This window comes from Scyliorhinus canicula, chromosome 9 (assembly GCF_902713615.1).
Source record: "Scyliorhinus canicula chromosome 9, sScyCan1.1, whole genome shotgun sequence".
NCBI lineage: Eukaryota > Metazoa > Chordata > Chondrichthyes > Carcharhiniformes > Scyliorhinidae > Scyliorhinus > Scyliorhinus canicula.
Genome location: NC_052154.1, coordinates 50238448 through 50254122, shown reverse-complemented (window position 1 = coordinate 50254122; position 15675 = coordinate 50238448). Strand labels below are relative to the sequence as shown.

The 15675-nt window shown below is 43.0% G+C and overlaps 1 protein-coding gene across 3 annotated transcripts in view; it reads left to right on the top strand.

Moving 5' to 3' along the window:
* The window catches only part of znf423 (zinc finger protein 423), a 423129-nt gene that overhangs the window by 355748 nt on the left and 51706 nt on the right, over positions 1-15675 (top strand). For all 3 annotated transcript variants that reach the window (XM_038806675.1, XM_038806674.1, XM_038806673.1), the window contains exon 6: positions 13636-13767. In XM_038806675.1, the coding sequence (XP_038662603.1) occupies positions 13636-13767 (132 nt within the window). The remainder of the gene's footprint in view (positions 1-13635; positions 13768-15675) is intronic.

Sequence of the window (15675 nt, the reverse complement as noted above, 5' to 3'; positions counted from 1 at the left end):
TGTATTTACATTATGTATTTATGCATGTCCTATGTTTTTTCATGTATGGAACTATCTGTCTGGACTGTACGCAGAACAATACTTTTCACTGCACAAATCAAATCCAATCTAAATTGTAATTTTTTGCCTTTTTGTACGTTTTAAGATTGATCCAATTTCACCTTTTTCCTCTAAATTCATTGCTGAAAGAGCTTGTGCTCGATCTAGTCCCTGTGGACATCATTTAAATTTGTGTACATCCAATGAAAAATTACTCCAATTACTCCTTCAGTAATTATACGGCCAAATCTCTGGAGTGGGGCTTGAACCCACAACCAACTGACCCAGAGGCAAGAGTGCGACCACTGAGCCACGGCCGACAACTTATAGATTCAATTTATCTTGAAAAAATGTGAAATAACCAAGTATTCCCGTTTTGGGGAGGGGATGTTGCTGCTGGAGCCAAGAGTCCTCTTTATTACAGCATTATGCTCAAGCTATTCAATGTATTTACAGTGTGAACCTTGCTGTCAAGTTGAACATAGTTTTTGTTATGTTGCAATGAATCTCTCCAGCGTGCATAAGAAACACCTCAGTCTACCTGAAAGGCACAAAAATATTGTTGTGTTTGCATGACATCAGCTACCATACTATCAGAACGATGCATTTATCTCAGGTGAAAAGATATTAGGGCCCAATCTAACCAAATGGGAAGGGAGTCCCATAGCGCTGAGAAACAGCGCACTATCTAATGCCCATGCAGTTAGATATGGGACCCCAGCGGGGAACGCACGCTCGAGGCCTCACTCAGTCCCGTTTTCTGCACTGAGGAGCTCTGCTATTTGAAGAGGTCCCGACACGATCCCTGAACCCACCTGCAAGCCCCAACTCACTATAAGGGAGTTACCGGCCCCAACACCAGCGCAATGCACCCCCGGCCCGATCATTGCCACGCATAAAATGTCACCTTGGCACTGCCAGCCTGGCACCCTGGCAGTGCCATCTGGGCACCTTTGTTGTGCCTGGGTGCCACCCCGCCCCTAGGGCATGCACCTCAGGGTCTCCAATCCCCTGGGAAACCCCTACGAGTGCCATTTTGTCTGGTCCCCATTTGTGGAGACCAGCACTGAACAGCGCTTCTCCAAGGTGAAGGGGACAGATCCCAACATCTTGGTTACCTCAGAGAACTGCATATTAGAGTGAGACTAGCTGTCTCGCTCTAATATGCAGATTTCCAATAAGTGATCCCGCCCACAAGGGGTGGGCTTCACATTGTGATGTCTCGTAAGATCGCGTTCGGTCTTGCAAGGCATAGCGAGTCGGGAAGATCCCAGGAGCAGGGTCTCCCGTCAGTTACTGGCCACGTTGCGCTGTGGCGCGCTGCTTTTCGAGCGCAGCATGGCAGGTAGATCACCCCTGTACTGCTTATAGGTTTACTTTTTAAGAATAAAAATAATTTACAGCAAAGCTTGGCTACAGCATTTACCAGCTAACTTTTAAATTGTGATTTATATGCTGGGAGTTGAAAATGCTTGACTACAACTTCCAGCATTCCTAGGTCCTTAGACAATCAACAGTAAATTCTATTTATATAGTGTTTTAAAGTAATAAAGCATTCCAATGGACTTTGCAGCAATATTATACAGCAAAACGTAAACAGACATAAGACAATATTAGGACAGATGGCTAAACACTTGATCAAAGAGGTAGGTGTTGAGGAGAATCTTAGAGGAAAGAGAAGTTTTGTGAGGGAATTTCGGAGCTAGAGCTGAGGCGGCAGCAATTCAAATCAGAGGTGCTCAAGAGGGCAGGTTTGGATGGGTGGAGAAATCTTTTTGGGCCTGGGAGACATTACAGGGATAGGGAGATCATAGGGGGATTTGAAAAACAGAATGAGAATTTTAAAATCAAGGCGTTGCTTAACCAGGAGCCAGTGTCATTCAACAAGCAAAGGGGTGATGGGTAAATGGTATTTGATACGAGTAAGATAAAGACCACAAAAGTTTGGATGTTCTCAAGTTTAGGAACGATAGAATGTGGGAGGCTAATGTATTGAAATAATCCAATCTCAACGGTGTGGATGAGAGTTTGGGCAGCTGAGGCTGGGCAATGTTGCGGAGGTGGAAACAGATATGTGATCAAAGGACAATGGACTGTCAAACAGCTTCCCTTTCTTTTCGCAGGAGTCAACTTTTTCCAAATGCTGGTTACCAGAAAAATGGGTCAAAACCAAATAATGTTATTTTAAAATGATATATCACGATTCCTTAAAAGTATGATGTAATACAGTACAATTACCAATAACCTTGGACAATGCTGTTGTTATTTAGTACTCCATTTAAACAATAGTTCAGTTATACCTCAATGGCTCACTATTGAAGTACATGGAGTGGCACGAAGTTGCTGTAATTGAAGTAAACTTACCACAGAAAAATTAGCCAGTATTTTCTATTTTTGTTTCAGATTCCAGCATCCGTAGTAATTTACTTTTATCTTACAGAAGGATAGGCCTTGGCATTTCAATATATTTTCCATTTTAGCAATGTGATAAACGTTGATTATGACCGATCAGCTTCTCTGGTACTGAAACTATCATAAGTGTCGATTTAATTATTGTTGGAGATTTTAAAGTTAAAGCTTGCTTATTTTTCTCTTAATTTTCTCTCTCCCTCTCGCTCTCAATCCAATCAGTATTTCCCCATGTATTTCGCTTTTCATACCTGATATGATATTGAATTCACCCAGTCTTAATGGACTTCCTTCTGGGTCTTTCCACTGTTCATTTCATAACCCTTCAACCCCATTGATTAAGGAGATACACACTTGAAACCTAAACAAGATCCCATTAGATTCCCTCCCACAGCAAATTGTGGCCCATTGTGTTAAGCTCTATTTTTACTTTGGGAATTATTTGTATGGAACTATCCACTTTGGAGATGTTTGAAAGCTGTCATATTTTATCATGGATTATTCTGAAACACGGCGGCATGTATTTAAAAACTCAAATCTGAAGCATGTTTCTAATACTTTTTAAAATTCGTTTTAATTTTCAACACTCAAGGTTTAAGTAAAATAATCAATGAGTAACTGTGGAATAATATTTTTAACACATTTCCCAAGACAATATTTATAACTTTCTCGTGACATTCTTCTCAACAACTTGCAGAATTTTCAAATTTGTGTGCTTTTTATTTTATTCTCCTCTCTGTTAGGATGGTTTGAGACAGAAACCAATTCTTGCACATTGGAAACCAATTCCAATCAGACATCTTATTTTAAAATGTGGCTTCTCGTTGAAGCAATAGGGTGGGTTAAATTGTTGGAACGGCGAGAGTATCCCCATCAGAATTTTAGGAAATAAACAGCAACTCGCTGTTTCCCCACCACAGCGTATTGCTTCTTTTGTTCTGTTTCACAATGTGTGTCATTTTTTTTCTCATTCTTGCTGCCCAACTAAATAATTTAGTGCATGCAAATATAAAAATATATTGACTGAGCACCATTATCTCTGAATTGTTTAAACTTATAAATTAGAACCTTTGCGCAAAGCAATATTTCCATAAATATCAAGTCAGCAAGCTTTGTCTTGTATATGTTTCTGTCAAGTTGAAGTGCAATTTCTTCTTGAAGAATCGCACTAAGTAATTAAATGATAAATACACCATTCTGCACCTTGCGCACAGCTATAAAACTAAAGTCCTTTTATGATCACTTCAATTGCTGCTTTATAATCCATACCTCAGTTTGCCTCTTTACCTTGTCTCCCTGTATTTTGCTTATAATTTGTATTATATCAGTGAAAATGGACAAACTAATGTGGTACCTTTTTAATTTGTCAATATATTAGAATCCCATATTGGCAAAAGAATCAACCATTCAGCTTTAATATGTTCATCTAGGTGTAAATGTAATGATATAAATATAGATTTGGATATACAGGACACATTGGTGCATGATAGCTAACATTGAAGTGATTTGTCCTAACCAATGCTGCAATCACAATATTGGGTATTTCTGAAATCTTTCTCAGTCCAGTTTAGTTTGATTTGTAATAACTGAAATCCATATCTAAGTTTCTTGCCTGACGGAGAAAGCTTTAACATGTGAAAATCCCTCTCCCTTTCAACTGACTGTGGCTGAATCAGACTACTCGCAACCTTGCTGTCTGTCGTATTTGACCCTAAGGTGAGCTTCCAAAGACCTTGCCTCACCATCACTAAGACTGTTTATTTTCACTTACTTAACCTCTGCTGCACTGCTGCTGATGCCTTCGTCCAGGACTTTGTTAATTCGAGACTTAAACATCCCAATGCACTCCCCGCCAGTCTAGCCTCCCTATACTTGGGGTCATCTAAAACTGTGCCGTCTGTGTCTTCGTTCTCATCATGCCCCATTCACACATCATGCCTGCACTCCCTGAATTGCCAGTGCGTTTGCTCCTGGTTAAGCAGATTTTTGATTTTAAAACTCTCATGCTTTTTTCAAATCCCTTCGTGACCTCCCTCCCCCACCGATATCTGTAATCTTCTCCAGGACCACAACTACAAATTCAGGCCTTTTGAGCACCCTAATTTAAATCACGTCACCAATGGCGTCCGTGCCTTTAGTTGCCTTGGCCCTTAGCTGTAGGAATACCCTCCCTAAACCAGACTGCTTTTGTTTCTCTTTCACCCTTTAAGACGCTCCTTCCAACATACCTCTTTGACCATGATTTTGATCATCAGCCTAAAATCTCTTTATGGGCATCAGTATTAAATAATGTTTTATAAAGCTTTTCTGAGTGCCTTGGAACATTTAAATATGTTAGAGGTGCTACATAAATACAAGTTGTTGTTGAGATAAAAAATGTGAAGGTGCAAATAAACCAACTGCTACGTGCTGTTAACCACAAGCACAACACTGCTCATACTGGAAATTTAGAATTAAAACAGAAAATGCTGGAAATGCCCAGCAAGTTGGGCAGCATCTGTGGAGACAGAACCCTGGTTTCAGGTGTAACCTTTTGTCAGAATATGCTGTTAATATGCTGGTTTAGAAGCAAGTGTGATTTTAATTTAAGAAGTTTTGAGAGCCCTTAGAACCACCTTAGAGTGTTTATTGCTGTGTGATTTATGTACATGCTATGCCACGTCAATAAACGGGCACCATGTAATGACAGCATGAATATTAAAAGGGAAGTCTACTTTCTCATTAAATCTGCAAAAATCACAACAGAACTACGACTATCATAAAGCTATTAATATACACTATACTATCAGTTTTCTGCTAGTACTGTATGTGTCTGCCTGGTCATAAGTAGCAAGGTCACCCCTGCTGCTCTGGGTACAGGTTCTGCCTGTGCTGGCGGTATTTCCTTCTTTTCCTCTCTTTCTCCCTGGCACCATCTTTCTTTTCTTTCTTTCTCTCCTGAGGTGCAGATGGCCACATTTGCAGGTTAACTGGAACAGCTGGAGGCGCATTATTAGTTCCCTGCTGCGAACTCATATTTGCTCAGATTTTTTTTAACTGCACAGTAATTTATGACTTTTAGCCACTGATGTAGCTGGTACCCTTGTTTTGAACAGACTGATCTGCGTTCAAAATTCATTAGCATTTGTTAAAATGTTGAAAAGGAGAATGCAATTGTCCTTTTAATCAATTAATCAATAATTATTGTTCATAGAGCTATAGCAGCTTTGAAATGTAAACAACATGAACTGTAGCAGTCACTGATCCCTAAGGGGATTCTAGACAATATTTATACTAGTGCATTCATCTGTGGTGACAGTTTCTAAGGAGTGCAATAGTAGATCATAACTGCCATGAGTGAGAAGTCAGCAGACTGCTTATTCCACTCCATTTAATGTTTAGAAGGACAATAAATAATTACCTTTGTTTTAAATCTGTGTATTCTAAAAGATTTTAGGCTCCAGCTGTAACTTTATACACAAAAGGGGATTAAAGCTTTTATAGTTTTAATTCAATGCCAACAACACTAACTCCCTTAAGTACACTTTGTATGTTAAATTAACAATGAAAACGCAAATATTTATTTTCTGCATTATTGTGTGGCTCATGCAGAAATTCAGTGAGCCAAGGAAATGTGCATCTTGCATATATGAGTAGCTTTAAGTAAATGTCCCTATTTATACTTCTGCTTATTTGTATTTTACTTTTCTTTATTGAGTAAAGTTTTAAGAAACATCGTTGTGTTTGACAGAATGCAGTGTTTTAGCTGCCTAATTATATTAAAACGTGGCAGTCTATTCTTCATTTATTATACAGATATATGGGTACACTTTGCCATCTCTGTGGTTTACTTATTTTAGTGCATTGGAGCGCCAGGGTGTAATGCCTCAAAGTGGCGGATTCAGAATTTGAGCCGCAGATTGTTTTTAGAATTGCACAGGTTTGGGTCCCGCTCTAGAGTTGGTGATCATACAGGATTTATTTTGGTATTACTTAATTGCCTCTTTTTTGATGTACTTCATCGTCTCTTCACTGCTTTTGTACCTTGCAGGTGGCTTTGACTATGGGCAAGGACTGTGTCACCTAAGTCTTTGCAAAAAAAACATTTTTGATGCACAATTAGGGACTCTCACAGTGGGGTGCGTGCCACCTAGGGAGCTGCAAGATGGTTCAAAGGGTCTGCCAAAATAACCAAAGTGTCGAAAAATATATAACCAGTACCCAGAAATTAATTGCTAACAACCAAGAAGAAATGCCACCTTGGTCTGAGTGAATTTGCCCACCTAAATAGGGTCTCTGCATTCTAACGGTAATTAATTTCAGTGAAGCATTTTAACTACATGAAAGTGTATTCAATACCATTAAAAATGTTTCGGTTCAAACAGATATATTTGGCAAAAATATACTTTATTTGTAAAATATCTGAAAGAACATTACAAACATTTCAAAGTGACCGTCACACAAAATGCAATAATATTCAGGTCCTCTACGTACATCAGGTTGCACTCTCGAGGTGCTTCAGTACAGTCAAAGAAACATTAGGGACATTTCATAAGAGTCATTCCAAATAGTGCAAAGAGATTGAAATTGTCTACATTGATCAAGTACACTCTGAGGTGCTTCAATACAATTGTGATACATATAATATAGGGGGTTCTATACAGTCCCACGCCCCTGAGTTCACTATGGCTGAACGGTCTTAGACAGTGACTTTCCACCATTTCACCTCTTCAGCAGCTGCGCCAAGCTTCAGTGCATCCCTCAGCACGTAGTCCTGGACTTTGGAATGTGTCAGTCTGCAATACTCGGTCAGGGACAACTTGTTGCACTGGAAGACCAACAGGTTTTGGGCAGACCCAAGGGCGTCTTCCACCGAGTTGATGATCCTCCAGCAGCAGATGATGTTGTCCAAATGGATAGTCTTTTGTTTTGCAAAAAATATATTTATTCATAAAATATCTCACAGAAACATTACAAAACATTCCATATTGTCTAACGGGAAAGTGCAATGATATTCACATTTTCTCCAGAGATCAAGATGCTCTCCGAGGTGCTTCAATTCAGTAATAAGAACATTACAAACATTTCAATATTTTCATTGCAGAGAGTACATTTCTGTTCAAACTATATGCATCATTCATGTTGAACACTGTCACATGAGAATCAGGATCAGCGGACGAAGGTGACGGAACTGGCTTCGAGGGTATCAGCCGCTTTACTGGTTCCCGTGATCGGCTTCTCCCTCATATTGACAGAGGGGCAGCTCTGTGGACACAGGAAAGATTTGATCTGATCAGTAAAGGCTATAGCAAGATTATGGAATGCTATTATTTGCACGATTGAGGTTTTTTTTAAAGAATGCATTTTCATCGGGGGAAGAAGGCGTGAGATTCCAGGTTTAAATGTTGCCATGAGATTTGAAACTTGTTGCTCAGCACCTGCCAAAAGTTTTAGTTAAGTAAGTAAAATGAAAATAAGAAATACATTACTTTGTATTCCTTGTTTTGGTACAGAAAAATTACTGGTGTTGCGAAGAGTCTGGAATTTTTATAACACGGCAGGAATGCTTCAGAAGGCGAATGGTTGTGAACTCTTTAGAATACCACTTGAGCTAGTTATGGCTCGGGTCCTGCTCTGCCTGCACAAGTGTGGTAAAGGAGAACCTACATCTGCCCATGCCTAGAGATGTAAACCACATTATATGTTATGTGGCAAGAGCAGATACAACACACCTGCCAGGATGTCTACCAGAGCTTATCTTGAGCCACCATTTGCTATGTTGACCTGAGGCTGAATGGGCAGAAATGCCTGACCCTATTGACGTGAGGAGGGTGTGTAGAAAACTCACCCAGGTTTTTCCCACCATTATCAGCATTTAAAGGACAATTTAAACAAATATGATATCGTGGAGGAACTAGGTTCTACCACAAAACCCTGGAATGGCTTTACCTTCAATTGTGAAATTTTCCTTACAGCCCTCCAAAAACCTAACCCAGCAACCTTCACAGACACCCTTCCCCAACCCGTACTCATACCCATCCCCTCATGAACACTGTCCTGTGCGTACCCACACGTACAGAAAACCACTGAAACCTCAACAAAAACACGCCATGCCAAACACTGTCAAAAACGCACCCAACATATATATATATATATATACACACATACATTCATACTCACACCTCCCTACATACAGTCCTCCACAAACATATTCATAGATACACCAAAATTGACACACACACATCCTCCCTCAAACATACATCCCCCCTACACATATTCCCACCCTCCAACACAAACATTCACACTCATACCCTCCACACACATTCACACTCACACACACCCAATACACATTCGTACTCACCCCCCACACAAACACACATCCCCTCATTCACAGTCACCCCTCACACATTGACACTCTCACACTCATTCACATTCCCCCCCACACACTATCACACTCACCCCACACACATTCACACTCACGCCCCTCCACATACACATTCACACCCACCTGAAAAACATTCCCATTCACTCCCCAACACACATTCACCACCCCCACATATATTCACATTTACTTCTCCCTCCCCCACACATTCACACCCTCAATACACATTCACACTCACCCCCACACACAAACACTCACACATCCCCAACACACATTACCACCTCCCCAACAAACATTCACACTGACCCCACCCCCCACACACCCTCAAACATTCACACTCACACACCCCCGTACAGACACCCCACACACAAATTCACACTCACCCCCCCCACACACACACATTCATACTCACCCCCCACACAAACACACATACCCTCATTCACAGTCACCCCTCACACATTGACACTCTCACACTCATTCACATCCCCCCCCCACACACTATCACACTCACCCCACACACATACACACTCACGCCCCTCCACATACACATTCACACCCACCTGAAAAACATTCCCATTCACTCCCCCAACACACATTCACCACCCCCCACATATATTCACATTTACTTCTCCCTCCCCCACACATTCACACCCTCAATACACATTCACACTCACCCCCACACACAAACACTCACACATCCCCAACACACATTACCACCTCCCCAACAAACATTCACACTGACCCCACCCCCCACACACCCTCAAACATTCACACTCACACACCCCCGTACACACACCCCACACACAAATTCACACTCACGCACCCCACACACAAATTCATGCTCACACACCCCCACACACACACATTCACACTCACACCCCCACACACATTCCCACATATATTCACACTCACTCCCCCCCACACGCACACATTCACACACCTCCACACATATTCACACACTCACCCCGACACAAACATCCACACTTGCACACCCCACATACACCATCATACGCACACACATCCGTCACGCACACATTCACACTGAATCACACCTCACACACACACATTCACAGTCACCCCCCCCCCCCCCCCCCCCACACACACACACACATACACAGGCACACCCCATATTTACATACATACACACCCAAACACAGATACAATTCCACACCCCAAACACTACACACACGGCATATACTCAACTTCCACCCTTGCACAGCCCACACGTACAAGACAGAACACACATAGTACACACACACACATTCTCTTTATGATATGGAGATCCCGGCGTTGGACTGTGGTGAGCACAGTAAGAAGTATTTTTTTTTAGAAATTTAGAGTACCCACTTAATTTTTTCCAATTAAGGGCCAATTTAGCTAAGCCAATCCACCTAGTCTGCACATGTTTTGGGTTGTGGGGGTGAAACCCAACGCAAACATGGGGAGAATGTGCAAACTCCATACGGACAGTGACCCAGAGTCGGGATCAAACCTGGGACCATGGCACCGTGAGGCAACAGGGCTAACCCACTGTGTCACTGTGCTGCCCTCACGTAAGAAGTCTTATAACTCCAGGTTAAATTCCAACAGGCTTGCTTCGAATCACTAGCTTTCGGAGCACAGCTCCTTCTTCAGGTAAATGAAGAGGTGGGTTCCAGAAACATACATATAGACAAAGTCAATGATGCAAGGCAATACTTTCAATGCGAGTCTTTGCAGGTAATTAAATCTTTGCAGATCCAGAAGGAGCAACTGGAGAGAGGGATAATCACAAGTTAAAGAGGTGTGAATTGTCTCAAGCCAGGACAGTTGATAGGATTTCGCAAGCCCAGGCCAGATGGTGGGGGTGAATGTAATGCGACATGAATCCCAGGTCCTGGTTGAGGCCGCACTCATGTGTGCGGAACTTGGCTATAAATTTCTGCTCGGCGATTCTGCGTTGTCGCGTGTCCTGAAGACCGCCTTGGAGAACGTTTACCCGAAGATCAGAGGGTGAATGCCTTTGACTGCTGAAGTGTTCCCCAACTGGAAGGGAACATTCCTGCCTGGCGATTGTCGCGCGATGTCCGATAATCTGTTGTCGCAGCGTCTGCATGGTCTCGCCAATGTACTACGCTTCGGGACATCCTTTCCTGCAGCATATGAGGTAGACAACATTGGCCGAGTCGCACAAATATGTACCACATACCTGATGGGTGGTGTTCTCACGTGTAATGGTGGTATCCGTGTCAATGATCTGGCACGTCTTGCAGAGATTGCCATGGCAGGGTTGTGTGGTGTCGTGGTCGCTGTTCTGAAGGCTGGGTAGTTTGCTGCAAACAATGGTCTGTTTGTGGTTGCGCAGTTGTTTGAGGTTGCGTGGTTGTTTGAAGACAAGTAGTGGGGGTGTGGGGATGACCTTGGCAAGATGTTCGTCTTCATCAACGACGCATTGAAGGCTGCGAAGAAGATGTCGTAGTTTCTCCGCTCCGGGGATGTACTGGATGACGAAGGATACTCTGTCGGTTGTGTCCCATGTTTGTCTTCTGAGGAGGTTGATGCGGTTTTTTGCTGTGGCGCGTTGGAACTGTCGATCGATGAGTCGAATGCCATATCCCTTTCGTAGGAGGGCATCTTTCAGCGCCTGTAGATGTCTGTTCCGCTCCTCCTCCTTGAGACAATTCACACCTCTTTAACCTGTGATTATCCCTCTCTCCAGTTGCTCAATCTGGACCTGTAAAGACTTAATTAACTGAAAAGACTCTCATTCAATGTATCGTCTTGCATCATTGACTTTGTATATATATCTGTTACTGGAACCCACCTCTTCATTCACCTGAGGAAGGACTGCGCTCCAAAAGCTAGTGATTCGAAACAAACCTGTTGGACTTTAATCTGGTGTTATAAGACATTCTCTTTTGGCAGAGAGCTGCCTTTGCACATCATGGGCACAATCTTCTCAAAAGGGGTGAGAAGTCCTGATATCAGGGGCATTTTCAGGCCGCCAGTATGCCTGGGCAGGAGGTGAGACCTCCACCGCTCTATTGCCAAGAGGAAGCAATCAAGAGTCGGCAGGTGGGTGAGGCAGCCAATTGAAGAAGGCTGCCACGCCTTCCACCCTGCTGGCCCAGTCAGTGGGCTAACCACTCTGCAACTTTGGCACTGCTCCATAAAGAGATGGCTGCAGCTGAGGCTTCAAGGCAATTACATTACCCCATTCTATTTTGAGGCACATGCATACATGGTAGAGAGTTCATTCTTTTGCCAGGGCCAAGCAAACTGGACATGACAATTGGAGGGAAACACTCTCTAGTGGTGGTGTCAGGGCGAAAGGGGGGGGGGGCCTTTATCCTGACAGTCCCCTCCTCGGACCATTAACCACCAGCTCCCTCATCTACCCTCACTCAGGAAACCTCAGGGATACTGCTTCCTCTAAACTGAAGGTGGGAGCGCTCTGCCACCGGGAAAATAATAATAATCTTTATTGTCACAAGTAGGCTTACATTAACACTGCAATGAAGTTACTGTGAAAAGCCCCTAGTCGCCACATTCCGGTGCCTGTTCGGGTACACAGGGAGAATTCAGAATGTCCAAATTACCTAACAAATCGTCTTTTAGGACTTGTGGGAGGGAACCGGAGCACCCGGAGGACACCCACGGAGACACGGGGAGAACGTGCAGACTCCGCACAGACAGTGACCCAAGCCAGGAATTGAACTTGGGACCCTGGCGCTGTGAAGCAACAGTGCTACCCATTGTGCTACTGGAACAGCCCTTAATCAGTCCTTTATTGCCCAAATTGCCATTCACCTCTGGTTGGTAAAGTGCTGAGTCGCCACTGTTCCCATCGCTGAGAAACCTCTCCGTTGGATGGACTGCATCAGGGAGCCTCAGCATTTATGAGCCTCCTAACCTGCCACAAGGGAGCCAGTAAAAATCCAGCCTATGTATTGTTGCCATCTGGAGAAAAAGAGGTAGATTTGTGGGGGGGGGGAGAAAGGATTTTAATATATATTTCCTATTAACATTTTGTCCTAAAATATCTGTTGGATTCATTATTTTCTGACGATTCTTGTTGCAGTGCTCGTCAGCCATGCAGGGTTGCCTGATTGGGTCAGAAATGTAACCAGCCCAACGCATCCCTAATTGAATGACAACGCAATCATTTGCTGCAGCCTATATGTATTGTCTGACTGTTAAAGAAAGCAAATATTAATGCTTAGGTGCTGTAAAACCGGTACATTTAGCTTTAGTCTCACTGCTTCAAAAAGCACAGTAGGGAAGGTGTTAGGTTTATCCAATCAAAAACATCTGTGGTCAGTGCAACTAATCCTGATTTGGTGACAGGCTGTTACCAAGAATCAGCAGGGTCCTAATCTGCTGTCATCAAATCTGATAGGATGTAATAAATCTGTCAGCTCCAAATGCTCATCTTCAGCTGCCAGAAGTATCCCAAATCTAGGAACTTTAGGCAATAAAACAGTACAGCAGTCATGGTTTTGAGGTCAGACGAATGTTGATTTGTGTTTTTGACTGTCGCAGTGCTGTTTAAATCTTCAGATCTCTTGCAGGTGCATTTTTAATAATGTTAAATACAAATGCTGATAACTGAGGACATACATGCAACATAATGCATCCTTGGAGTAAAACGTACAAATTTAATAGTTTGCAGTAATAAATCCGAGCTGAAATAGTTTTGAACAGTGTCTGTGTTTTTTACTGTCATCTGCCGTGATCATATTCAGTACTTTGATTGTTAGCTTTCAAGTACCCATTTTAAACCGTATCACTGCATTACCCCCACCCTGTATTTTTCTGCTAACAGTTATATTATTTGAACTTTACAGAGGAAGGCATCAATCATGAGTGCAAACTGTGTAATCAGATGTTTGACTCGCCAGCAAAGCTACTGTGCCACCTGATTGAACACAGCTTTGAAGGAATGGGAGGTACTTTTAAATGCCCAGTTTGTTTTACAGGTAAGATGCATACAATATAATTTATTGTAATTTCTTTCACTATCGGATAGGAAACTAATGGTTTTAAATGTAAACATTCAAAGCATTCAAGCTCAGTGTGGCACAGTGGTTAGCACTACTGCCTCACGGCGCTGAGGGCCCGAGTTTAATCCCGGGCCCCGGTCACTGTCCTGTGTGCAGTTTGCACATTCTCCCCGTGTCTGCGTGAGTCTCACCCCCACAACCCAAAGATATGCAGGGTAGGTGGATTGGCCACGCTATTGCCTCTTAATTGGAAAAAGAAAATAGAAATACATTTGAGTTCAAATCTGAAAACATTTTAAGTTAAGAGTAACTGCTGCAAAAAAAATAAGAGAAAATGCTCGACTTTTAGCGATAGCATTGATGACCTTTCATGGCAGTGACATCAGTGGTTGTGCTGCTGCAGATTAATATAAAGAAATAAACCATCCATTACTTCCAGTTCTACTTCTGATGTAGATTGACAATTATAAATGTATTGTATCTAAAGCCACATTGATTACATTCTATTCTTGCATGTGGAGCTTCTTCAGGATTTGAAATTAGCATCGAGGTGCAACTTTGGGAGTCTAAATACACACATCATTTGAAACTAAGCGCACACTGACAAAAAAGCAATCAAAAATACTGATGAAATGTTGGCCTGTATCTCAAGAGGCCAGATTACAAGGGGGAGGAAGTTATGCTTCACTTGCACAGAGCCTTGGTCACATCTCATCTAGAGCACGGTGTGTAGTTGTGGGCACCGCACCTCAGGAAGAATATATTGGCTTTGGAAGTGCAGCACAGATTCGCTCAAATGACATTGGAGTCAGATACATTTTAAGGAGGTTCCAAATGGAGGATGAAGGTGGAGAGGCAGAGATATTAAAGGAGGTAATTCTAGAGCATGCAGCCCAGATGACAAAAGGCACCCCTGTGAATGGTGCGATCCCGGGAGGGTCGATGTGTCAGAGGCCCGATTTGGAGGAGACAAGAATCTGTGGAGGGGTTGGTTATGAGGATACAAGAGATTACAGATGAGGAGGGAATTAAACTTGAATGAGAACTTTAAATTGGAGAACCAGGTAGGTCACAGAGTGCAGGGATGATTGATGGATGTGCAGCCTCGGATATGGTTCACAGAGCTTTGAATGAGCGGGGGGGGGGGGGGGGGGGGGCAGAAGAGCACCAGAATAATTGAATCTCTAAAGTCACAAAGATATGAATGAGGGTTTTGGCAGTGGCGGGCTGTGCCAACAATGGAGCTGGGCAATGTGCAGTGGTGGAAACAGCTTTTTAACGATGACTGTATGGGACTACTCAGTTTGGGTTTGGCTAGGATGTCGGGACTGTAAACAGTCTGGCTCATTGCTGGGGAGCAGGATGGAATTGCTGGCAAGTGTACGTAGTTTGTGGGAGGGAAGGCGAAAGCAGCTTAGGCCTTTCCATTGCTTAACTGGTGGAAATCATGATGCATTGAAGGCTGGATGTTTGATGAATAGTTTGAAAACACAAGCAATGCAAGCGTCTGGAGAGGTGGTGGAGAAATAGAGCTGTGTGTTATCAGAAGCACACACTGCATGAAAGTTAATCCTCTGAATTTGGATGCTGCTGCCAAGGGAGAAGGTGCAGATGAGAACAGGGGGAGAGACCAGGACTCCTGGGGCTTTTGATATGATGATGCAGAACTACAAAGAACCATACAGCACAGGAACAGGCCCTTCGGCCCTGTACCAGTCATGATATCACCCTTGGCCAAAACCTTCTGCACTTCCTAATGCCTTATCCCTCTATACCCATCCTATTCATGTGTTTGTCGAGATGCCTTTTGAACTCCGTTAATGTGTCTGCTTCCACAACCTCCCCTGGCAACACGTTCTAGGCACTCACCACTCTGTGTGTAAA